Source organism: Glycine soja, chromosome 2 (assembly GCF_004193775.1).
Source record: "Glycine soja cultivar W05 chromosome 2, ASM419377v2, whole genome shotgun sequence".
Classification (NCBI taxonomy): domain Eukaryota; kingdom Viridiplantae; phylum Streptophyta; class Magnoliopsida; order Fabales; family Fabaceae; genus Glycine; species Glycine soja.
This window is the reverse complement of record NC_041003.1, coordinates 1,522,844-1,549,140: the sequence shown is the minus strand read 5'-3', so window position 1 is coordinate 1,549,140 and position 26,297 is coordinate 1,522,844. Positions and strand designations below refer to the sequence as shown.

The window sequence follows — 26,297 nt, the reverse complement described above, 5'->3', positions numbered from 1 at the left end:
TTTTGAGTGTAAAATCAAATAAAAAATGAATTAGGTGGACTAAGATACCATTTTGTATCTGTAGAAAGTGTTATTCCCAAATCCCGTTTCTAGCATCATTTGTGGATGTTACGCAAATGCACACTGTCAATGTCGTCGACAAATCTATTTTTATCCCTTTTATCAGTAAAAATTGTATAATGCCAAAATAATATTTGAATGTCGTAGCTATTAATTTGGGCACCTTTGCTCACTAGAGAGACTCATGACGTGTTATTCTATTTTAGGTTGGGTCGATCTCAGGCAAGTTATTTGTAGAATAGTAATTTTTTTAATCAAACCAACTTTTTACCTGGTTGCAAGCTAAATGGAATGTCACATAGATTCACTGTTTTAATATCCACTTCTTATTTATTAACATAAATGATATAATATTAATTTTAAATATTATATATATAATAATAAGCTTTCTATATATCCTAATATCCTCCTCCTCCTCCTCCAAAATTAGTATAAAGTTACGATGTTGTTCTTCAATTTTAGATTAATAGTAAAGCATTCCAAAAGTTTTAATTTTATTAAATTATCTGTTTGAAATTGAAGTATTTGTAATTAACTATTTATACCAATTCTTTTACATATTTTTTTACAACTCTTTTATACTGTTAACACCAAAAGTTAATATATTAAACCTTTCTCAGTCAAATAATTCCTAGAATTGAGAAATACAGGTATATAGAAATAGATAGCAAAAATTGTGAAATACAGGGATATGAGATCACTCTTTTCTTTTGGGTTTTTTCATTTTTTTTGCAGACATTAGTTTCGACCTAAATAACAAATTTATTGAATTGTTCAAACTGCATGAATTTTCTATTACAGAGTACAAGGAAGAATTATGTGGACAAACTACAAATAAAACCAAAATTAAGATTACACTAAACACAGATGTATGCTGTAATAAATTAATACTCATGCTGATAAAATTATATTTATGATTCTAATATGTATTTTAGGATGCTCTGGAATAGTCAGCTGCAGCAGAGAAAACAGAAACCAAACCAGCTATCCCTATCACCTGTGACCAACTTCGTGTCCCAGCAGCTGCTGCACCTGCTACAGCCCCCCGATCAAACCATTGACCTGTTGGGGAAATTTAAAAGTAATTTTCAGCAACTCATTGAACCATGTTCATGTTGTATTGTTACTCATAGTTGTTTAGTGCCAACATATGCAACCATGCAAACGCCTATGCAAAAATAAAAATGGTGGTTTCAGAATCAATGCCAAACTAGCTCCCAAAACTACACAATATATCTATAAGGTTCCAGCACATTCATATTTCATACAAATATGCAATATTATCTTCCATTAAGCACATCATTTGGTCAAAACCACTTGATCATATGAAGTCTGTTGTCTGCTAAGAGGAATCTAGCCGCAGAACAAGAATTCAAATTTCCTCAGAGAAATATATAACCGAGTAACTATATTGACCTGTCACTGATCACCGTGGAGAGAACAATGATGCTATGCAGTGTTCAATCAAGAAGTAACCACACTAACACCACTGGTGGCACTTTCCAAAGATGATTAGAAGCATTTAAACTCTGACTACAGGGGAGGCATTGAAACAATCCATAGAAGCAAAATTAAAGACCCATTTGTTTAAAAAAAGTTTAAAAATGATTTTAAGAATTATAAAAAAGTAATTTACCCTCTTTAAAGATTTTATAGAAAGTAGAAACTATAGTTTGTTTAGTTATAATTATAAAAAGCACTTTTTATTTCAAAAGTAAGTTAAAAAATACAGTTTTTTTTATAAAAAAAAGCTACTCAAAAGTCAAAATAATAAGAAATCTGATTTCTTTTCAAAAACTTGAACAAATAAATTACAAATGTTCAAAAATGATTTTTCATTAAAATAAAAACTGAAACAAATGAGTTCTAAAAGTCTAGATAGCCTCTCAAGCATGCAAATAAAAAATTGACACATTTGCAAATAATGGGCGAGCAACTGTGTATTTGTTCCATATTATATCAAAGGGCAATGCCGTGGAAAGCCTGACTGTTTATGTGCTTGGACATTTACAGCATCTGAAAAGCCTTTTTATTAAAAAAAAAGAAAATGTACTGCATGTATCCTGGTAATGTTTATGCAACCAGAGGGTCATGCTGCCTTGGTGCAATGTGTGAGAACCAGAACAAAAAAGACGTGCAAAAGCAGCAATGTATGATGTGTGACTGCCAAACCAGCAAGCCATGGAGTTCATACAGAAACAGCCATTTCAATTGAAAAATATCAATGTATTGCATCTTTGGTTGGTAGACCATATCTTTGTGTGTCAAGCTGTATAAAAGAAAAACTAATCATTTATCAAAAAAGAAGCTTTAGCAGAGCCTGTAAGACCTGCACAGAGAAATGGATGGTTACGAATTAGAAATTCATAACCATAATAGAAACTATAGTTACGAGTCTCCATATTTACCTTGTTGACGAGTCAGCACACAAGCCCCAGATTGCACCGGTCTGAAGAACAATTTAAAGTTTCTTTCATTAGGTCTATTATTTTGCGATTCAAGCAAGGTAGAATAGGCGATGTTGTTACCGCTCCGAAACGAATCATAGCCTCGACGGTGAGGGAGGAGCACAGAACGACGCCGTCCAGGTCTTCTTCCATTTTTCTTTCTGTAGAGGAAGGAGCAGGGCCAGGGATCGGAGCATTTTTTACACAATTGGGCCTGTTTAATTGGGTCTCGGCCCATGTAGGTTGGACCTGGCTTATAATAAAACGGCAGGTGTTGTTGGCGTTTTAAAAGACAAAAACCCTAGCCTAGTGCTCATCACCATCGCAAGGGGAGAAAGGGAGAGGCGCGAAAATGAGCGGAGCGAAGGGGAAGAAGAAGGGAGCGAGCTTCGTGATCGATTGCGCGAAGCCGGTGGAGGATAAGATTATGGACATTGCTTCTCTGGAGAAGTTCCTTCAGGAGAGGATTAAGGTCGGCGGCAAGGCCGGTGCACTCGGCGATTCCATTACCGTCACCAGGGACAAGAGCAAGATCACCGTCACCTCCGACAGCAACTTCTCTAAACGGTACTCTCTTCACCATGCTCCTCTTGTATGCTGCCATTTTTTTCTCATAGGAGGGGATTTTTTTTTTTATTATCGATTATAGCATTTCTCAAAATCAGGGTGATTTACCTTTTCCGTATGGTTATTCATCGTTAATTGATGTTATTTTTTCTGTAGGCTGAGATATTTCGGAGAATAGATCTAGGACCCTGTTACTGACACTGAGATCAGCATGATAGAAAGCTGTTTGAAAACTTAAGCTAAATCTGTTTGAAAACTTAAGCTAACATATTCGTGAATAATTTTGTACTATTGGATTGGCTGATAGGTATAAGATTAAATGTGGTAATCTGGCAGAATATGATTCCATTTTTTTAATAGTAGACGATTCGAAATGTATGTTTTAGCCCTTATGTTTTGAATTGTCAGATTGCTTATAAGTTTGTTGGAAGGTAAAATAAGAAAGAAATTATGTATTCAGGTGTTCTTTAGTTATGTTATCTGAGATGGCTAGTTGTTGCTAAAGCTGTATATGTATGTTCATTCATGCTTGTTTTATGAAAATATGGCCTTCAGTTTTTTCTTATCTCTCCGTAAGGGTTAATAGTATGATTGTGATAGAGAATTAGGGAAAATGCATATAAGGGTTGCCGTGTTGGGCTTGACATAGGATGTATTCATGCATGAGAAAACTAGTATCTCTTAACTTTTAATTTACGTAGGAAAAGTTCGAACATTCCTCACTGTTTCCCTAGTAATCTATTCTGTGATTTTTTTTGTTTAAACCCTCACATGAAATTAAATTTGTTTATTTTCAGCCCAATTTCCTGTGGGTACTACTGTACTATTCTTTTTGCTAGTATTTTGATTTTCTTTGCGTATTACACCTTTCTCAGGTATCTGAAATATTTGACCAAGAAGTACTTGAAAAAGCACAATGTGAGGGATTGGCTTCGCGTGATTGCATCCAACAAGGAGCGGAATGTCTATGAGTTGAGATACTTCAACATTGCTGAGAACGAGGGTGAAGAGGAAGACTGAAGATCTAATTCCGTGTCTTGAGGCATTTTCTATTAGGTTTAGTTACTGTGGAGTCTCTTTTATCTGTGTTGTTTATTTGACTTGTTACTGGTTGAAATATTCCTGTGTTTTATTTGGACCAACTTTTATGCCTTCATATGAAATTTTATAGAGATTGTTTGATAAAAAGTCTGATGCCAATACATGCTACTTTATGTCGGCATGCATCTTTAATTTGGTTACCATTTACAATTACAGTTGGAGAAGTTTCTTTTTAGTTTGTCCTCCAATGGGCATAAAATTGCTGTTCACGTGATGATGAACACCCTAAGCAGGATTCAATGCCCGATTCATCTTTATTAGGCATGGCAGAATTGGCTTGTGTGTATTTGCTCCGAGTACATGGACGAGGAAGCACAAAAAGTATAAATTAATACGTGGACAGTTGAGGTGGATTAGTGCTGGAAAAGAGTAGGACGGTGAGAGCTAGAGTTGATTCTTCGGAAATATCCGTGAGAGGAAATACGAAATATCAAAGGCGTATTCAGTGAGAGGAAAGAATTTTTGAGAGACTGAGATGTTGAGATGAAGGAATGGGTTCAGAGAGATGGGAATCGGTGATTAAGTGTGAATGAGATAAAATGATCACAACATAAATCGACCATTTATTTTTTGAAGTCAAAATACTGGCTTCAATGCAAAGGAAAATCCTTTACATCAGCTAAAAAGGAGATCCACTTGGTAAGAAAAAAAATCCAAACTAAACGTTGCTAAGTGGTGGTATGAATGTTGTTTTACACCAGAGAAATGCTTTAAACATATTGATCGACACATTCTTTTAAATACAGTTTTTGACATACTCTTTACACAAACTAATAAATATTTCATGTCATTGTTATTTTATTTATCAGGTATTATCAAGCCAGCAAGGAAGAACACTAAGAAGAAAAGAGGTGTAAAACTCACCTTAAATACTAAAAATTTTCCTTCAATTACTCTTCCCTTCTTAGCGGCCAAACTTATATTAGGAGACCTTTGTTTTTTGATATCATCATGCATTTTCAAGAATATAAAGGTGAGAATGTTTATTAGAATGTTATCAGAAAAATGTTTTCAAATATTTTTGTTCCTTCAAAGTTGCATTTTCATGTTTAGACAGGTTTTATTCTCATGCTCTTAGGGTGGAGATGTTACATTCCCATGAGAACGTAAGACTATTCTTCATTCATTATTTTAAAACTTAAAAAATACTCCTAGAAATGTTAAAAGTTAACCAAACGTATTTTTATATATACAAGAGAATAACATTCTCAGTTAAAATATTTTTATGGATGTGATTCTCAAAAATATAAAATGATTCCTTAAAATAAAATCTTTAAATATAAATATTTTTTCCTATAAGAATTTGAATCTCAATTTATTTAGGGGAGACTTAAAACTATGTCTTAATTTTTTAAATAAACAACAAGCTTCACTCTTTTGTTTTCTTGATCACCTTAAAATTATTAATTTTATAAAACTAAAATAATAAATTAGTTTTATTTTCCTTTTTGTTCTTACAAATTAAATAAGAAAATTTTATTTGTCATTTATTTTTTACCATTAAGCCTACTCAATCACTTCATAGTCCTGCGACCTTGAACATCGGGAGTTTCATGATTGGCTTTAGCAGTCACCACCAATGCGTGCTTCCGCGAAGGTGATATCGTACACGCACCCAAGTCTTTATCTTTCCTACCCCAACATCGAATCGTTCGTGTGGAACAACCTCATTCGAGCCAACACCAGAAACAGAGTCGAAATCGTTTCCGCCAGCACTGTCTCTCTACCTTCGCATGCGCCACCATGCCGTGCTTCCCGATCTTCATACCTTCCCATTCCTTCTTCAATCCATCAACACCCCTCATCCAGGTCGCCAGCTTCACGCTCAAATCTTCCTCCTTGGTCTTGCCAACGACCCTTTTGTTCAAACCTCTCTCATAAACATGTATTCTTCACGTGGCACCCTCACCTTTGCCCGCCAAGTGTTCGACGAAATTACTCAGCCCGACTTACCCTCTTGGAACGCCATCATCCACGCAAATGCCAAAGCGGGCATGATTCACATTGCGCGGAAACTGTTCGATCAAATGCCTCATAGGAACGTCATATCGTGGAGCTGCATGATTCATGGTTATGCGAGCTGTGGCGAGTACAAGGCAGCGCTTTCTTTGTTTCGCAGTTTGCAGACGTTGGAAGGAAGTAAAGTCCAACCTAATGAGTTGTGCGCGGTTAGGTGCACTTGAGCATGGGAAGTGGGTTCATGCTTACATTGACAAAACTGGGATGAAAATTGATGTTGTGTTGGGGACTTCTTTGATTGACATGTATGCCAAATGTGGAATATCTTTGGTCCCGAAAAGGATGTGATGGCCTGGAGTGCCATGATTACTGCTTTTGCTATGCATGGACTCTCAGAGGAATGCCTTGAACTGTTTGCGAGGATGGTAAATGATGGGGTGAGACCAAATGCTGTGACGTTCGTGGGTGTTCTTTGTGCTTGTGTGCATGGAGGGTTGGTTAGTGAAGGGAATGAATATTTCAAGAAGAGGATGAAAGAGTATGGTGTTAGTCCTACCATTCAACATTATGGTTGCATAGTGGACTTATACAGCAGAGCAGGTCGTATTGAGGATGCTTGGAGTGTGGTGAAATCAATGCCTGTGGAACCTGATGTGATGATATGGGGAGCTCTGCTTAGTGGGCTAGGATGCATGGGGACGTTGAAACTTGTGAGGTAGCGATAACAAAGCTTCTTGAGTTGGACCCTGCAAATAGTAGTGCCTACGTGCTTCTTTCTAACGTGTATGCTAAGCTGGGACGGTGGAGGGAAGTGAGGCATTTGAGAGATGGAGGTCCGGGGAATCAAGAAACTTCCAGGGTGTAGTTTGGTTGAGGTAGATGGCGTTATTGGTGAGTTTTTCGCGGGATATATATATATATATATATATATATATATATATATATATATATATATATATATATATATATATATATATATGTATGTATGCATGTATGTATGCATAATGCTTGATGAGATTGTGAAGAGGTTGGAAAAGCATGGTTATGAACGTAACACTGGGGAGGTATTACTTGATTTGGATGAGGAAGGAAAGGAGTTTGCATTGTCCCTTCATAGTGAAAAACTGGCAATTGCATATTGCTTCCTCAGGACAAGCCCGGGTACCACAATTCGGATTGTGAAGAACTTGAGGATATGTAGCGATTGTCATGTTGCAATCAAGATGATATCTAGGGAATTTAATTGGGAGATTATTGTTAGAGATTGCAACCGGTTTCACCATTTTAAGAATGGGCTTTGCTCCTACAAAGACTACTGGTAAATATAATGGAAACTTCCAGCATAAATTTTGTTATAATTTGGGATTCTATCACTTCAAATTCTACCGAAAATCTAGCAAATTAATTCTAACAAAGCGGGTGGTAAAAATGAAGTTGACAGTTGGACAAGCAGATTCTAACTTTGAGTTGGCAAGTTTAACAGTTAAAGGCAGTTGTTGTAAGGGCATCTTCCTGTGGATTTGAAGAGAATAACAATGATTAATGACAAAATGAATAAATGATTAAGGCATTTATGTTAATATATCATTTTATTTCCTTTACTTAAAAAATTATTTATTAGAAATAAAAAGTTTGGGTCTGTTAAATTTGTGAAAATAATCTTCATTCTCTATTTTCATTTTTAGGAAATAATTATTGTTTTCAAACTTTTATCTTTTAGAAAAGGCTTAAATGCAATTTTGTTTCCTCTATTTTACATAATCTGTAATTTTGATCCCTCTATTTTAAAATTAAGACATTTGATCATCATATTTTAAAAAATTATTTTGGTACCCCTATTTTAAAATATTTGGTCCTCATATTTTAGAAAATTCATAATTTTGGTTTTCGTATTTTAAAACGTCTACAACTTTGGTTTTTAATTTTGCGTATGTTTTATTTCTTATTTTGTAATTAATTAAATTATTTCTTGATGATATCTTAAATGAACATGTTAGGTTTAAGATTCAATTGAACCAAAGGAAAAGAAATAAAATGTAGATAAAATTGAGAATTTGATCAAAAATTGCTTTTTTTTTTCTAAAATAAGAGGATCAAATGTCTCAATTTTAAAATGAAGGAACCAATACAAACAAAATATAAGGACTATAATATCATTTAAGCCTTTAAAAACATGTTTCTTTTTAATTATTTTTGTTTTTAGATTGTTTAAAGATTATTTGTTATCGCAAAGTATCTACCAAATCCAAAGACAAGTTTTGTTGTACAATTATAGATTCCATTATATTATGACTATACTATGTGGTAATGAAGGTTGGACTTTAAAGGAATAACATGAGAGAAAAGTGAGAGTAACATAAATGAGAATGTTAACATAAATGTGTAGTCATACAATAAAAGATAAAATTCTGAATGATGTTATGTGTGAGAAAATTGGTGTAGAAGGAAAAAAATGACAAAAAAAATCCATTAAGACATTATTGGCATGCACAAAGAAGGCCAAAATAAATGTTAGTTAGAAGGCTAGATGACATGATTTTGAGTCTAATAAAAAGGAGAAAAGGGAAATCGAACAGTATTTTGAAGGAAATTATGAAGGAAGATCTTAGGCTTAATAATATTTTTGAATTTTGATCTTTAATTATGTTAAATGATATTATGTGATTTATGTAACCGATCTCACATAAGGAGATAAGAGTTTATTATTATTTGTTTGTTTGTTTTTATATTGTTTATTTTCAAAATGAAAGTTTCTCTCATTCATCTATATTGTCCACTTTTCACAATCATCCAAATCGGTTCTCATTCATCGTCAACTGTCAGCAATTGAGAATGAGGTTTTGAAAAGAAAAAGAAGGAACCATTTTTTTATTATTTTTAAATTAAAAAAGTTATATAATTGGTTAGAAATAAACAAAAAAATAGAATATTAAATTTATGTTAACTTATCATCTTATTTTATTTTTAAAATCATAAAATTAGAAAATATTTATTATAAATGAAAATTTTACCTTCATATTTTCCTTCTAAAATTCTAAAATGAAACAAAAAGGTTTTAATCTTTTACAGGACATTGAAACTTCCTAAATACCTTATTTTCAAAGACGTGAGATAAGTCAAGAATAAAATGAAATGATTTAGCAATTCATGAAGGTCACTGAATTGGATGAATACGTAGGTTAAACCTCTGAAACCAGAAGTAGAAACCTAGGGATAGATGTAATTTGCGATATACATGCTTGTATGCATAAATTCATCTATACACTTTATGTTAGAAGATATTTATAGCTTATGTTAGACAGCATGGGTGCTCTATGTATCGAGTGGAATAGAAAGATATCAGAGGTACAAAGGTTATAAAAGGAATATTCAAATAAAATGACTTTTATTTAAAAAATTCAAATGCAATGAAAAAAAGTGAGATGTGCTTTCAACACTGACTTGTGTTCATGAAAAATTGTCCCAAGCTTTCTAGTCCCTAGAAACACAATTTAACATCTTGCTTTTTCTGGTATTATTATAACTTTATAAGGATAAAGAATGACAATTGTATCACTAATTTGTTCCTCCAGCTTTTCTATCTTTGATGTGATTGGAAACAGGTTTTACTACAACAAAGTTGTTGCTGACTAATTGATTATTCAAATTTGGTTTTTAATGCTGGCAAGTGCAAATAGTTATTCTAATGAGAGACTTGAGTGCTTGCCGTGACTTTCTTCCTTCTGAATAATATTTGATGCTGCAGTTTTTGTTTTATTATGATCTTCAATTCTTTCTGGAATTGTTGAGGAGCATTAGATTGTTAAGCAATATAATAACTATAACTGCTGAATATTCAGGTTTGGGACCCGGAACACTTGTTGGTTCTGCAGCATTTGACCTGTTCCCCATTCACGCTGTTTGTGTAGTAGTTCCAAAAGCAGGAGAGCTGAAGAAGATTGCTGATATAGGAGTATGGCTGGTGGAGCTGTTTTGGCCATTTTGGGCTTACATTTGGTTATACATAATTTTGGAGGTAATATACCCACATTCTTCTGTTTAAACCTTCTTAAATATGTATTGTTTGTTTCCTTCTTATTTTCATTAACTCATTTCTGGTTGTGTAAGAACTCTAATATGGGCCTATATTTCTCACCAGAAGACTTCTTGCCTTAGAAACTGTAGGTGACCTAAAAATTTAGGGAAAGATAGTGAGAAAACTTCTGAGACTGTCTCTCACTTCCAAGAATGTTAGATGCGGTTCTTAGGTTTTCATGACCAATATCTGTATGTGCATTTGCATCTCCTAAATTAGCACTGAATATCCTGTACAGTCTTGTGTCCCAATCAGCAAGTCAGAACAACTATAACTCTTTTACTCATAATTAAGGTTAGATAAGTTTAAAAACAAAAGTATTTACAAAACAACACATCTTGTTTAACTGTATTAATTCTTGTTATCACTTTGCTTGTTTAATTCTTAACCGTTCTTATTCTTCTTGTGGAATACTCATCAAGAAACTGAATGTCGGTATGGACTCCAAACGCTGTGACTCTCTGGGAGGCACTGTTGACTGTACTGCAATATGGATTAACTATTGACTCATGCTTATGCTCAAGACAAACGTTGGCCATATATTTCTCTGCCTATGTATGTGCTTCTACTTGCTTCTTTTTAAAAGATTGAAATTTCATGGTCCAATTGAATCTTAATTTTGATGCCTTGTATTTTATTTAAAGTGTAAGAGATGAGAGGCCAGAGGATTGGGTACCGGAAGAGACTCCTTATTTTCAACATGAAGCCCATGAGAAGGTGGATTTCTCTGATATAAAGCATGTTAATGAAGAAAATAGGGACACTGTTGATATTTTTTACATTCATTCAGAAAACCCCACAGGTAGGTCTCCCACCTTTATGTAGTGAAAGTTGGCTTGACTTAGCACAAAGTTTTCTTCTCCTGAAACAATTTGCTCAGAATTAGAAACATCCTGAAATGTCAGAACTATCTTTTGTCAAAATTTGATTTTTAGTTCTTAAATTTTTTTTTTACTAGTCAAGGTTTCTAAGCTTTTTTTAGTTACTAAATTTTTTTAAAATTTGGTTTAGTTCTTAAATTTTTTTGACTCGTGAACGTCTTTTAATTTTTTTAAGATTTTTAATTCCTAAATTTTTGTTTTACTAGTTAAAAGTTATTTTACTTTTTTCATTAAGGTTTTTAATTCTTAAATTTTTTAAAAATTCTGTTTTAGTCCTTAAAATCTCATTAAATAAATAAAAATAATAAATTTAAACTTTTGTTAGGGATTAAAAATTAAAAAATTTAAAAGTTTAGAGATCTTAATTAGTCAAATAAAAGTTTAAAGAATAAAAATTTTAATAAAAAAATATTAAAGGACCTTAACCAATAAAAAAATTTAGAGACTAAAATTAATGAAAAAAAACTTAAAACACCTTAACTGATTAAATAAAAATTCAAAGATTAAAAATCAAATTAAAAAAAATAGACACTAAAAATTTAATTAATCTTTTTTTATATATTTTATCACATCATTCATTACATTTATTTATTTATTTATTATTTTTTATTTTAATTCTCTTTTTCTCATCCATACACCTAAAAAAAGGTTGTACTACAAACATTTTCGGAAAATAAAACACGAATGATAAGGAGAAATTGGATATTAGAAATATCATTGTGTAATGTAGTGCATGAACCCAACGTCAAAAAAGTAAAAATGCAGGCAGGAAAAAAAAAGGTTAGGTGGGGGTGTAGGTGGCCGGCGCACGTCAATGCAAAGGTAGATGAGATGAACTGTTAACAAAATTAGTTTACGAGATTAATTCAGCGTCTAAAATTATTAAAAAGTTTATATTTTAGTACTACTTTCGTAATTTTAGAAGAAAAAAATAATAATCATTTAACAAGGGGGAAACTTAAAATAAGAATTTTAAAAATTAATCTATATAGGTAATGTGTAATGTCACTAAAAAAAATATAAATAAAAAGGGACGATAATGGTAATAATCCATCGAAGCCACATACAGAGAGAGTGAGAGAGAAAGAGCTTAGCTTAGGAATGGAAGCAGAGAAGCATGAAGCAGCATTGGCAGTGGCCTCAGTCTCCCTCTCTCTCCCCAGAGTTTTGCCCTTCTTCCAACCCACCACCCCTCAGCCAACCAAGCTCAAAGTCCCAACCCAGGCCTCATCCCTCACACACCTTTCTCTCTCCACTCCTTCCAAAACCTCCTTCAAATCCACCATCTCCTCCACCCCCCTTCACGCCCCTCTCTCCCTCGGCCCCCACCGCCCCCGCGACCCCTCCAACGCCGCCGCCCTCCGCCGCGCCGCAGTAGTCTGGTTCCGCAACGACCTCCGCCTCCTCGACAACGAGTGCCTCACCGCCGCCAACAACGAGTCCCTCTCCGTCCTCCCCGTCTACTGCTTCGACCCCGCCGACTACGGTAAGTCGGCCTCCGGCTTCGACAAGACCGGCCCCTACCGCGCCGCCTTCCTCATCGACTCTGTCTCCGACCTCCGCCGTAACCTCCAGGCTCGCGGCTCCGATCTCGTCGTTCGCGTTGGGAAGCCCGAGGCGGTGCTGGTGGAGCTCGCCAAGGCCGTCGGGGCCGACGCCGTGTACGCGCACCGAGAGGTCTCGCACGACGAGGCGAAGGCGGAGGAGAGGGTGGAGGCGGCCATGAAGGAGGAGAATGTGGAGGTGAAGTACTTCTGGGGAAGCACGTTGTATCACGTGGACGATTTGCCTTTTCAATTGGAGGACATGCCTTCCAATTACGGAGGGTTTAGGGATAGGGTTCAGAAATTGGAGGTAAGGAAGACAATTGAGGCATTAGATCAGCTTAAGGGAATGCCTTCTCGCGGTGATGTTGAGCCTGGGGAGATTCCTTCTTTAATGGACCTAGGCCTTAATCCATCTGCAACAATGTCACAGGTTTTATATTTTGCTTTTATTTTTAACTTGTTTCTATGTCATTCTTGTGTTAGCATCAATGGTTTATGTAGGTTATCATTGTGCAGAATGGAAAGTGCGTTGCTAATGCTTCTATGGTAGGAGGGGAGACTGAGGCACTGCAGAAGCTTAAAAAATTTGCAGCTGAGTGTGCAGCTCAGCCACACAAGGGGTTTAAGGATGGAACACAGAGTATATATGGTGCCAACTTCTCCTGCAAGATTTCTCCGTGGTTGGCAATGGGATGCCTTTCCCCTCGCACAATGTATGAAGAACTGAAGAAGACTGCCGGCAGGTCTGTGGTCTTTTGTGTTGTTCTGTTTAAGGGTATTATTGTTTTTGTTATGAATAGGGTGGATACTCACTGGTGAATTGTATTGCTGACAGAGTCATTTCTGCTTCGTCCAACCGGAATGATGGTGGTAATGGCTCGTCCAGAACTGGAACAAATTGGTTGATGTTTGAGTTGCTATGGAGGGACTTCTTTAGGTAACTATTTTTTGTGCACATCTTTTGGCTTTGCTTGAAACTTCAGTGTACATTTTTCTTTGCATGAGATATATGGAAATGGCAATGGTGCACCACTTGGGGAATCCCCCCCCCCCCCCCCCCCCCCAAAACAGAAAGTTAGGGGTTTAAGATGAAACTGGTAGTTTTAAGTAACTCTGTCTCTGTTCTCGAGAATTATGCAATTGTTTTTCTTTTCCTATTGCAAAAATATGTAACTTTTCTATTTAAGAACTTATAATCATAGTCAATAGCGTACTATAGTGGGATAGCGAAGTGGAGCAGCCTTGTGCACTATGGGATTCAAATACTGGAGCACATTTCAATAGAGGCCATGTATATATATATATATATATATTGCAGCTGCCACCATGACATAGGGTTCGGTAATCCATTTTTACCCGTAATTTTCATCATTGTTTGGGGTTTTTTAGGTAAATATCCCATGAATAGTTAACTCTATTTTTATCTTTATTCCCTCACACATTATAGGACCATTTTTATCTTGTATTCCACCCTTACTTTAGACTTCCCAGCTCACATTCTGCTAAGTCTTCTATCTAATTTGTTATGTGCTTTTTGTATTAATTTCGTCGTCTATCATTCATTTTTTGACTTCATTACGATGTTCTTATTGGTCATATAGATTGATGGTGATTGTGTATGTGTGTATTATAACTTCTAAATTTCTTTAAAACGATGGTGATTGTGTATGTGGTCATTTTTCTTGCTTTTTGAGTATTTATATGTGCAGTATAAATTATTTAGTTTGTATTATAATATTTAAAATAGCAGTCATCCCGCTATAGCATTTTCATAGTTAGCTGTGGTACACCACTATCCGAGATTGATAACTATGCTTATGATATTGCTCTCTTATTCTTTTCAAAAGGATGACGTTAGTACCAAATGTTTTTAAATAACCATTATAGCGCCACCATAATGGCATAGTGCTATAATGTGGCATTGTCCACCATTCTGCCATAGGCAATTTTTGGAGAGGCCCATTATTGCGGCGCCATAGGCAATGGCGTGTTTATATGGTGGAATTTTAGCCTTCTGACATGTTCTGCCTATCAGCTATTGATAACCTTTTAGTGTATACAGGAAAGTTGCAAACAACTCAAATCTAAAACATAAAAGTTGTGATTGTTCCTCAAAATGTGGTAAATTCCAAATGAATGCCCTTCTTTTTCTATATGTTCACTGTAGTACCAAGATTTTAAAAAAACATTTCCATGACTGCAATTGCAACCACAATGCCAAGGTTTTTAGGGTCTTTGCCATTGCATTTGTGGCTGCCATAACTGCATTCATCTGCAATTTTCTACTATATCAAGGATCATGATGGATTCATAATTGTGACTGCAATTTAGAACCTTGATATCAACTATTTGGCTTTCACGTGCAGTTTTTGAATGGTGTACTTGTCTAAGTTTAAAATTAGAAGTATCTCATTCCCCTAACCTAGAAATGTAAGGGTGGCCTTGTGATTATTGAAATCATGGAACACATCATTCTGAATCAAGTTTCCTATTTGACCAATAATGATCATCAAGTTTTGCTTCAGATTACAGCATAGTATGATTTTTCTTCCTTCTGTTATCTGCTTTGTTAATTGTTATCATACAGAGTAAATATTGGTGTTTCACTTGTTTGTTGGCAAAACATTATTTATGGATACTGTTTCTGGCAATAAACGGGTACATATAGTATAATTTTTGAATTTTATTTCTTGTTGATTTGTCCAGGTTTATAACAAAAAAATACAGTACTGCAAAGAAACAGCTGGAAGCTGCTCCAGCCACTGCATGTGCTGGTGCATTTGCTTAAACTAGAAGTTCTAGTGGGCATAAGGAAGTTTGTTTCAGGGTATGGGTTGGTTCCCTACGCAGTCATGGCAGTAGGGTGCTGGATGAACAAGATTTGGTTCCCCTTCTGAAGTTCTGTTGTAACTGACAGATACATTATTTCAATATGGAAGCTTTACATTATTTTCTCGAAGGCAAGTGTTGGTATTCTTAGAGTAGCATTTCGTCTGCATCGGGCATCTTTTGAGTAGATCTGAGTCCAAAGTTCATGGCTCTGACTCTCCCCTCAATAACGCGATATTGTGGGAGAAATTTGAAATTTAAAAATGGATGTAATTACTACGGTATCTATATTTTTAATAATACCAAGATGAATTCTCTGATTTTTATTTCAGTTACGAATAAAAGTGGTTATAGAAGAATTATACTAACAATTTTGATACGAATAAAAAAAATACTAACAACTTTGATGGAAGTTGAAAGAAATTTTAGTACTACACATTAGTTATATGAAAGATTTCTTCGTTACTATAAAAGAGTAGACTGTGACTAAGATAAATTTGAAAGAAATAGTTTTACTAATAATGGGTGCTTTACTGCTGTCATGATGAATTGTCATCTTAGGAAAATGCTAAGCAAACGAACACGTTAGTTTTTTTTTATAAAAAAATGGAATATAGTTTTGTTTTGGTATATTGAACTCTAAATCACTTAGAATTTACTTGAAATGTGATTAAAATTTTAATGTAATTATTACAAAATTGAATAATCTTCAATTATATAAGGATTTATCAATTTTATACACAAGCGATGAGTTTTATTTTCTTAAAGGTGACCTTCGCACCAAATAAACATGGTATTGCATAAAAAGTTTAAAATTAACCATGAATTTCCTTCTCACCAATAAACATGGATTTACATTCTTAATTGTTTTTCGGTTTTATTTTTTAGGGCTGCTATTTAGTACGAGCAAAACTTCCCAACATTTTGTGAATCTGTATTCTGCAGTGAAACTTAGCTGAAATTCAATTTCTTGATCTGTATCCTCAATTTTTGGACACTTAAAAAGTCCTTCTATTAAGCTTCGATCAATGAATCTACAAAATCCTTCAAATTGTATCTGATTCAATCCGGATAGTGTAGATATTCCTTCATTTCTATCCCCAAACATTATAAATTTCCCCGTGAATTTTATCGAAAAATATTTCCCGGCTCCAACTAGTTCTTCGTAAGTGAGGTGAAGTACTTATTTTGAATATGCAGGGTTGTTCCAGGATGACTCAAGTGACGATGCTGACACCAAGATTGCTTGCAAAGCATCGGATATGCAAAAGAAGGAGAATGTGCTGCTACGACAACATTAACAATGACCCTTGTTGCCATTACTTTTGCTTTACTATTACCCATATCATTTCTCCCTTTGTTACGCATTATTATTATTATTATAATATCGAGCATTCCAATTTTCAACAAAGACGCTAGTGATCGTGGTCATTTATCACGTATGCTTATGCGTGCTAGAATAGAATAGAGTCGCAGACATGCATGTTTGGATCACTGGTGACGTAAGTGTAGACTGCGTTTGTTGTCTGATTAGTCATATAGAACATTCCACACTAGAGAGAGAGAGAGAGAGAAAAGGTTTTAGCTTGTCTTGAAATTTGAAAATATAGTTATACGGTAGATGCTCAGAATTTTTTGTTTTGTTTGTCCTGTTGAAATAAGAGCAACACAGAATAAATGGCTTATTCTATCATATTCCATTGGTATCATCACCTGATATAAAGCAGAGTTAGAGGATATAATGGCAATAGGCCAAATTCAGAATATAAACGTGTTTTGGGTGGGAGAGCGTTTCCACAAACAATCTAACCACGTGGGAAGAACTACATTTAGTAAATAGTAATAATAATGTTAGAAACAAATTGCACTATACACAAAGATCACTGCTCACATGTACAAAAGACAACAAAGTGGGAAAGACGGCAACGGCCATCTACCTGCCACCAAATAGCTAAATCAAGAACCGCTTTTCAAACTGACCGGTGCTTACATTTATAAAAAAAAAAAAAAAAACCCAGCTAGGATCAAAATAGAAAGTGGAATGTGCAACTGATTTTCAAAGGACAGTTGCAGGATGGTCAAACAGCAATGGTGAATAGATAGCAACGTCACTAAACTGAAGCTCACATGCCAAATACCCCAAGTGAGAAACTTTGGAGTGGTGGTGGAATGATATTGAAACTATTGTTAGTTTAACACAGGAAGTGTAGGGCGTGGCCTAACAACATTCAGAACCCCCCTTGCAGTTGCCTGTTAAGGGACAAAATAACAAACAATAAGAAACATTGTTCTAAAGTTAAACAGTGAGACTAATTATCTATCTGATTGTTTTACCTCAAAGAAGGAATTCAGATTTAACCGCAAGAGAAAACGTCTCAAAAAGGGTGCTCGCTGACTTCCAGCAAGCCTGCTGCTGCGCAGTATGGTGTACAAGGAATTTGATTTCTTGTTGAATTCCTATAGATGTTAGGTTAGAAAACATAATAGTCAAAACAATAGATTTCAGTAAAGGATGGAGATGTTATCTAAATCTAAAATATAGAAATGTAACAAGTAATTTGAATAGGTGCAATCAGGTGAGACACGGAGGAAAAATGGATGTGCCTTTATTCATTACACACACAGATTGCATTTAAATACAAATCTGCCCCAGCAATTTAGCCCCGGTTAGAGTAAATTTCTGCAAATACATCTAAAGTGAAGAGAGAAAGCTCAACTTTTGGCAGTATACATTTGAGAATAAATGACATAAATAGTAATTTATCATTTCTTGTTCATTGAGTCAAAGAAGGTAGTATTTCAGATATTTGAAGGGAAATAGAAGGGCTCAAGCATATATTCCCATATAATTTCTGCCAGCTTCCACTAAAAAAGGAGGCTTGTGGGAAACAGAACCATAAAGTAGCAACTATATTGTACCTTTCCTGACTACTACCTTATTGTTTAGAAGTCAATTCTGAAGTTCCTCGAACCCAATTTAGCCTGTCTTATGGTAGATCTAAGAGATACAATTACAGAATTCACAGATTTATCATCATAACCTTACCCACATCATTGATTATTAAGTTATAATGAATTATATGGAGAAAGCAGAGTATTTTTCTGCTATCCATAATATATCATAAAATTACAGCATGAATGCAAATGACACAGATTGTATAAGATGATCATAAATTAGTATAGTTTTTTCCCTCTTAATTAAAAATGTTCAGATAATTGAGCCTGCTAAGTTTAATGTATGAAGATGTCTGAGGACAATAATGGCTTTATTGAGATACTTATTCATGTACGGTTATTTGGCAAACAAAACCAGCAATGCATATCACCTCAGCTATATGCTCCAGTTCAGAAGTATTAGAACAGTTATCTTGGTTCTCAATATTCCAGCAAAATTGCAGGCAAAGCTTCATGATACTATCCAGTATCCTCGATACAGAACCAATGTCCAAGAAAGTTTGTGAAATCAAGGCTGACAGATACCTGTAGGAGACATTAAAGTCAAATAGTATGATGTAGTAATTAGCAATATTTAGGTAAAATAGCCACCAGAAGGAATACAACAAACCACACTAACTAGTTTATACTTCACAAAGCAATAACAGTTTAAACATTGTGGCACCTGACAAATGCTACCCTATTTCTCATTAAACTGTTAGTTCAGGGTAAAGGAAGCTGTTTTCTGATCTACTGTTACTGTTGATACTCAATAACAGCAAAGTGAAAAACTAAGTTATCTTTGACCATAAAAGTAAAATATGATCCCTGTAGGTGACAGCAATTGGATAAAAGTTGGCCTACTGAGTCAATGGTCACTAAGAGCTGAATTTAATTTGGATAAATATGATCATGCTGGTTTTGATAGTAAGCATGTGAAATAGTTCGGCAAGAAAAACAATTTTACACCACTATAAAATGTAAAAACTAAACATGCAATAGAGAAATTATTACTCTTGATGAAAGCCCACAAGTTCTGTAAAATCATGAGACTCTTGAATATGAGATTGCAAAATATTCCATTGAGACTCTATCACATCAACCTGCAAAGGAAAGCACAATTTTAAATGTTAAGCAGACATTTTATTCGTCATAAAAAGGTACAGTACACACCAAAAAATTGTAATTAGGATACCATCATTGTGCTTTTGCTCAAACGAAACTCATTAAATTTTTTTTGCTAATAATACTGATGATGATAATTTATAGTAGCAATTTAATAAATTTAAAATCAAAGACAAGATATGAATGACAACCTGAATATAAAATTGGAGATTTCTGACCAAGAATGCCATATGCTCTCTCACACGCCACATCGGTCGAAACCGCTGTCGTTTCTGCTGTGCTTCTGAGCACTTTTCTTGATCATTTCGGTGTTTGGGAAAATCACTATGATATTGGTGCATTACAGATGCCCATAATTTCTCCAACTCCATTTGTGTTCGTTTGAGCCGTAGTAAGTATTGGAATATTCTTAGGTACCTGTTGAAAGTGTTATTTGTGCAGAAAAGTTATTGACCTAGAAATAACATATCAAGTTTATTAAGATATAAAGGCCATATTTGGATAAACTTCTCCATAAGCACTTTGAAAAGAAAATACAAAGGTAAAATTGATGAAACTTCTACCATAAGTAAAATCAACTTATGGACTTCAACTTTAATAAAAGCTCTCTCGTGAATCTAACTTCTCTAATAGGTGATGTGCATCAGCGTATTTTAAAATATAAAGGAAGTTTAATTCATTTTGTTTTTTTATTTTCTTCTTCTATAAGTGCTAACTGCTTATATAAAGAAGTTTATTCAAACAAGACCACAATACCGAAGCATTGTTTTGGTACGAGAGGGAGGGAACAAATCCTGATTAAGTGATTATTGAATAATACATGGTCAACAATAAAACACAGTCATGTGACTTTTTCAAACACTCTTTCAATCTTGACCATTTAAGCCAGATTATCCAGGGTCCACATTTGTTCATAATAAAAGCAAACCAGTGGTTTCACAGGATATATCCCCTATACATAAATAATATATATCTCTTAAACTAATGTAACAGTTGTACATCTTGCACACTTGGTTTATGATGCCATGACACTTTTTAAGAAGTTTTATACCATAAAGGTTTTCCAGTTAGATCTAGTGAATCTAAAATAATAGCAAGAGAAAAGAATAAGTCAATAAACCCTTGGCCACAGGACATTAGCAGTGGAAACTTACTTAGAGAGGACTTCTTGAGTAAAGAACAAATGCAAAGGCCAATCAACAGAATACTCAAGAGCAATACCATCCCAACCATCTACTGACATTTCTGACAAAGCATTTGAAAGTGAAGCACCAGAGCTACCATCTACAGAAGAGGTTGGCTTTGGTAAATCTAATAGGGAAGGTTTAACTGTGATTCCAAAAGATGGCATCCTAGAAGATAAAGAGGACATTTTAGCACATAGTGCTCATCACAACTCAACATGAAGCTAGCAAAAATGGAAGGAAAAATAATGAATATGGATGCTAACCGCAAGGACACTTTAGAGAAATATTTGTCTTCTTCACCAATAGTTTTTAATGCAGCCTGCATTTCAATGGAATTGCAATTAAGCTTTGTTAATGCATTTAAAAACATGAACATGCTGATGTAACTAAATGGTGAATGGCATTAAGCCAAAAAAACAAATCATAAGGTAAACAAACCAGCTGAAATGGGACCATAAGATCAGCTTCAGCTGTCGACTGACGTGGTGGCAATCGCATTAACTGACGACTTTCCTCAAGGAAACACTTGCACAGAAAATAATGAGTAAACCAAAGATGTCAGCATAATTTCATTAAAATTACAAGATAAACTGAAGTATGAACCTCAGCAACTGATGCATATCCAAGGCATTGGATATAGACAAGGCACTGCCCAATGTTGATTTTGTAGTTTAAAGTTTAAATGAATTTGCAACATAGGAGATTCAAAGAATATTTTTTACCATTCGCAAATAGATCACTCCAAAATAACGAACAATGTAGATGTTGGAAATCTAAGAATGAGTGAATGACAGAGAGAAACTCTTCTAACATAATTTATAATCAATTACAAATTACTCAAGCTACTATCAAAATAATCAGTAATCCACCATAAATTTCACTACATATAGATCGATTACAAGTAATGTCATATGATATGGCCATAGACACAAACACACAAGGATTATGATAAAACCAATATAATCACTTTCAAGGGTTAAAAGAAACACATGCAGAAAAGGAGAAAACATATCATTGAAATCACTATTTGATGGGTGGATAGTTATCAAAAGTTCAAAACTCCTATTCCCCCTGATATGCACAAAGAGTCACAAGGGTATATGTTGAGTCTGTGGGTCGAGCTCAACCCAATGACCCAAGTCCAATGGCTTAAACAGGAAAGGGCACCCATCAGATGCAGGGTGTTATTTGTCGAGTCTTGGTCATATCACCCCCATGCCCCAACCCCAACTGTTCATCTTCTGTCACTTCCATTTCAAACAAATGCCAAGCTTTAAAGATAATAAACAGTCTTTTCTTTAACACAAATAGAAAAAAATGTGCAAGTTGACAGATACTCGTTGCCAGTCAAAATGTTGGTATAGATAGCATTTCAAGATTTACCTGGAAGAAATCTCCTTTTGCCAAAAGAAAATAGTCTTTTAAGGCCTTCAGGTGGCCATTCAAGTCAGCACGTACAACCACAAGCTGCAGACATGGAGGGAATAGAAACTGAAGTTTCTGAACATAAATGCTCTAAAAACTAATAAATACATGAACCAGGAGATTATGTTAAGCACCTGCCAGAGATGACTAGCTGCAACAGCCTGAACAGAGTCCACAGCACATTCAAATGATCTTTTATGAAATTCAGATGATTCCTGTGGAAAGTTAATAATGAGTTTGCCTAAAAACTAACTGGAAATGTTAATAGTAAAGAAAGACTTATTCTTCAGTTAGTTAGAACTTAGAACCATAAAAGTAAACCACATAAAAGGCTGCCAACAATCCAACAACATGAAAACCTTTAGGTTCAGAAGCATTGCTTCAATCTTATCTGCCTCAGATTGTGGAAGCAAATCTTCTCCCATTCCCGTATGAATTGCAGGTTCCCTCTGAAAATGAAAACGCCCTGCTAATCCATGTATTTTCTGAAAGCTTTTAGGCATTTGAGGATGCACAGCATCCCCAGACTGGAAGGAAGGACTTGGATTTCGTAGAACCTGAACAGCTTTGCCAGCAAAAAGAATTGATTCAGCGACACGCATAGGTATATATTCAGGCAGCATATCCTGCAAAACAAAATGTGTTAACAATAAAAATTGTATACATAAACACCAGGTGCCCTGTCAATCTAAAGTAAAGGACAATAAGAACTCCATGTATTAAACTGGACAAAATCCCATTCATTAAAAAATGAGACACGGAATTCCATTGATACAAAAAAGAGAGCCACAAACACTAAGAGCCAAAACTATATTCATCAAAAAGATGACGTCTGTTTCAAGGTATAATACTGCATTCCAAGGAATGACATTCCCAGGACTACCATAACCAGAAATGTTATTTCTGAGTCAATTAAAAAATGTTTGGTTAGATTTTAGTATTCCAATGAATATCTTTTAAAATTCAAAATGATTAGAATAGAAAGTAAGTAGAAAAGGAAGTTATAATTGGGATAGAAAATAACTTTTTGTATTCCTATGAGTATAACTTTCCCAACCCTAGCATAGGAACAAGAATTAAGTAAAACAAGGTATTACTACTTTCCCAGGCCCGAAAAATACCTAGCAATAATTTTTTATGGCCCATAACAATCATGGGAATATTGCATTCCAAAGTTCACATTCTCAGCAATAAATTTTAAACCTTGAAACAAACACACTGAAAGGAAATCAGCTCAGTCTCATGACATGTCCAGAACTAGCCAATAACGAGGGCAATTACCAAAGAAATGTGAAAGCCCAAGTGCCAATCAGTCAAAGATGCATCATCAGTTGACATGCATGCCAACTTTTCAGAGATGTCCGGATGAGATGAGCTATTTTCTACATCTCTATCTTCTTGCCTAAAAAGCAAATGAATCAGGTCAAGTATATAATTACAAAGCAATTGCAAATAAAAGATCTCAAAACTTAAGAAACCAGAAATTATCAATGCAACCAAACAATCACAAAGTTTGAAAGAAGTGAAGAGGATGAACTAATATCCAGATAAATTAATTTTCATGTACCAAACATGTCATACATTTTAGCACATAGTTTTTCTAGTGTGGAGGGGAGAGATTGGAGGAGATAAAACCTTTCTTTTCATTGTTTTGGTAATTGATTCTCTTAAGTATACACATAATAGATAATGTTGAAATTATGGAGTTTTAAGTATAGAGACACGGAATAGAAAGAAAAGAAACAAAAATACTATGAAATTGATACTAACCTGATATGATATGATGTATTACAATGTGATGATATGGTCATAAAACCTAGAGTACCAACCCTTACAATCATAATCCTAACTAGCAGGACACAAATCATGAGATTGTGAAATATGGTAACCAATCTTAAAATATAGGGAGAAAATAGGGAAACTAATCCTAAAGGGCAACCTAAGATATTATAAGATATGATCAATATAATATTAGATAATTTCATAATTCTAACATATAAAAGCAAATAAGTATTGTTAATATTTAGTCATTGGAAAATCATGGTGACAACAGCATATAATAGAAACTATTGAAACAAAGCAGGGGCTACAATTGTTTTGAAAACTTATGACAGTAATTGACAATAATAATTCTGTATATCAAATTTAATAGTATGATACATCAATTGTGGAAATAAATATTTTCAACAAAGGTCTTCAGCCCTTCAAAAAGTTTGGAACATTGGGATAATAAATGAAAGAGTGTATATTATCTAATCAGCATTCTTGCAATACAACCCCACCGCATCAGTCTACCCCTATAATTGATTTCAGACACAAAAACATGCATATCAACAACATACACACTAAAAATTAATACTGAGTTACCTCCTAATGAAAAACTCTCCATACTGGTCTTGAAGAATCCCATAAACTATCCAGGATGCAAGCTGGTTATACATGACCTGGTGTCCATGCCAAAGAAGCCTAAGCTTTGGACAAGAATAACCGAAAAAAGATAATAAGAATTAACCAGGAGAGTAATATGAAGACTGATGCAATGTTTTAAGGACCAGAATAAACAAATCAGTACCAAAAAGAAATCCATCATTAACCTGCAAACCAACACAACAAGATAGTCTTCGATATTTTTTCTTCCCACCTATAATTTTTTACTACACTAAAGACTTGTAGTGACAAACAGCACTAAAACATTCAGGACTTAAAAGTTAAAACCACAAATGTTTACTAACTACTAGCCTAACACAACAGCATTAGAGGCATATCATCACATAGTTGGAAATGACACAACCTGCATCTTAACATTACCAAGAATACTACACGTGAAAAGAACTGCATACCTTTGCATGCAAGTCTGTAATTCAGGCACTCCACAGTGGCATCTCTTATGTAGAAGATTAAGAAGCTGACCTCCACGAATATCATCATGCTCAATCTCTAGGATGAGCTCATACAGAGGAGGCAAAAGGCAAAGAAACTGGAAAGCAAGTAAAAAACAAAGCCAATATCAAAATACACACACACACACACACACAAAAAAAAGGTGGGAACAGAAAAAATTACCTTGTTAAGGCCCTGAGTAACTGTGGCCAAGATAGGCATGTTTTCAGACAACAACTTCTGCTCAATATGCAGAACCGCAGACCTATAAACTGAGAGTATTTCAACAATGCCATTGGCAAGTGCCCTACGATAAACACTTCCCTTCTCCTTTTTCTCCAAAGGGTTCGCATTTGCAGACCTTATCCAACTTAAATCCCTGCACTTTCCTGAAAACCGCTCCATCTCCCTATAATAAAACCCCAACACGATGATCCTCTCAATAAGTTCCCTGCACCCAACAACACAACCCATTCGAAAATTTCAATTTTCAACGTGCCCATTATAAAAATACCCCACAAAATAAACGAATTGAATATTGGGGTATAGAAAAAAAAAATTGAAGGTTACAGCGAGAACCTGTCGCTTGGGTCGATAAAAGAAATGTCGGGGGCGAGCTTGAAAGTGCATTCGTAGGAGATAGGGGTGTCGGCGGTGAGGTGGTCCCGGCGGTCGATGATTAAGTCGCCGGTGTAGCCCAACAACGCTAGCAGAAGCTCGTGCAACATTGTTGTCTCTTGAGAAACTAACCTATCGCTTGTGGAGAAGATGCATGTGTTGAAGAGTGAGGAAATGTGAAGTGTTGGATTAGATCAGAGAGATTTGAATTTTTGTTTGAGTCACAAGAGAGACCAAAGTGAAAAGTTCGAAAGGAATTCAGCAGCGGCAGCGCTATTTTTTTATTTTCTTTTTCTTCAAAAAAACCACTCCGATAACACAACACACACTGCCACTGGTTGCTTACTTTCTTTACTCCGTTTTTGAAAAACAAAAGTAGTATTAATAATGAGAAGAAAAATAGTTTATGTATATAAAATGTTTTACACAGGAAAATAATTATAATCCACTATAATAAATTTATTAACTTTTAAAATAATTTAAATAATAATTTATAATTAAATAAAAATATAAAATTATTTTTATATTATCACTCCATAAACATTAAACTATAAACTATATTATAATTGTGATATTAGCAAATTATATTTTTTTTGTATCGATAGAGAACGATAGATCTTAACAGAAGAAGTTGAAAATAACTCATGAGCAAATTATAATAT

General features: G+C 34.7%; 4 protein-coding genes and 1 pseudogene across 6 annotated transcripts; 3 read left to right on the top strand and 2 right to left on the bottom strand.

Moving 5' to 3' along the window:
- Window positions 1–802: 802 nt before the first annotated feature.
- On the bottom strand, window positions 803–2,788 carry LOC114378830. Of its 3 annotated transcripts, XM_028337443.1 has the most exons (3): window positions 2,589–2,788; window positions 2,469–2,509; window positions 2,015–2,329 (listed from the first exon to the last, which is right to left on the bottom strand). In XM_028337443.1, exons 1-3 carry the CDS (start codon window positions 2,658–2,660, stop codon window positions 2,134–2,136), a joined length of 309 nt encoding a protein of 102 aa, XP_028193244.1. In that variant the 5' UTR covers window positions 2,661–2,788; the 3' UTR covers window positions 2,015–2,133. The 3 variants fall into 3 exon arrangements, with proteins under 3 accessions (XP_028193238.1, XP_028193244.1, XP_028193241.1); XM_028337437.1 differs by lacking the exon at window positions 2,015–2,329 and adding an exon at window positions 803–1,122 and having other exon boundaries at window positions 2,469–2,788; XM_028337440.1 differs by having other exon boundaries at window positions 2,015–2,389; window positions 2,469–2,788.
- A 1-nt stretch (window position 2,789) lies between these two features.
- Window positions 2,790–4,307, top strand: LOC114378848 (60S ribosomal protein L22-2-like). Its single transcript, XM_028337451.1, has 2 exons — window positions 2,790–3,074; window positions 3,950–4,307. Exons 1-2 carry the CDS (start codon window positions 2,860–2,862, stop codon window positions 4,092–4,094), a joined length of 360 nt encoding a protein of 119 aa, XP_028193252.1. The 5' UTR covers window positions 2,790–2,859; the 3' UTR covers window positions 4,095–4,307.
- A 1,377-nt stretch (window positions 4,308–5,684) lies between these two features.
- LOC114378823 lies at window positions 5,685–7,714 on the top strand (annotated as a pseudogene).
- Window positions 7,715–12,123: 4,409 nt separating this feature from the next.
- LOC114378817 (blue-light photoreceptor PHR2-like) lies at window positions 12,124–15,797 on the top strand. Its single transcript, XM_028337427.1, has 4 exons — window positions 12,124–13,067; window positions 13,154–13,380; window positions 13,473–13,574; window positions 15,344–15,797. The coding sequence occupies exons 1-4, from the start codon at window positions 12,192–12,194 to the stop codon at window positions 15,423–15,425; spliced, it is 1,287 nt and encodes a 428-aa protein (XP_028193228.1). The 5' UTR covers window positions 12,124–12,191; the 3' UTR covers window positions 15,426–15,797.
- Window positions 15,798–17,223: 1,426 nt separating this feature from the next.
- LOC114378810 (gamma-tubulin complex component 4 homolog) lies at window positions 17,224–25,973 on the bottom strand. Its single transcript, XM_028337422.1, has 16 exons — window positions 25,597–25,973; window positions 25,201–25,468; window positions 24,978–25,114; window positions 24,505–24,603; window positions 23,419–23,539; window positions 22,497–22,763; window positions 22,272–22,352; window positions 22,096–22,179; window positions 21,151–21,237; window positions 20,976–21,031; window positions 20,680–20,877; window positions 19,717–19,942; window positions 19,415–19,503; window positions 18,793–18,946; window positions 17,801–17,923; window positions 17,224–17,716 (listed from the first exon to the last, which is right to left on the bottom strand). Exons 1-16 carry the CDS (start codon window positions 25,743–25,745, stop codon window positions 17,654–17,656), a joined length of 2,202 nt encoding a protein of 733 aa, XP_028193223.1. The 5' UTR covers window positions 25,746–25,973; the 3' UTR covers window positions 17,224–17,653.
- Between the last annotated feature and the right edge of the window lie 324 nt (window positions 25,974–26,297).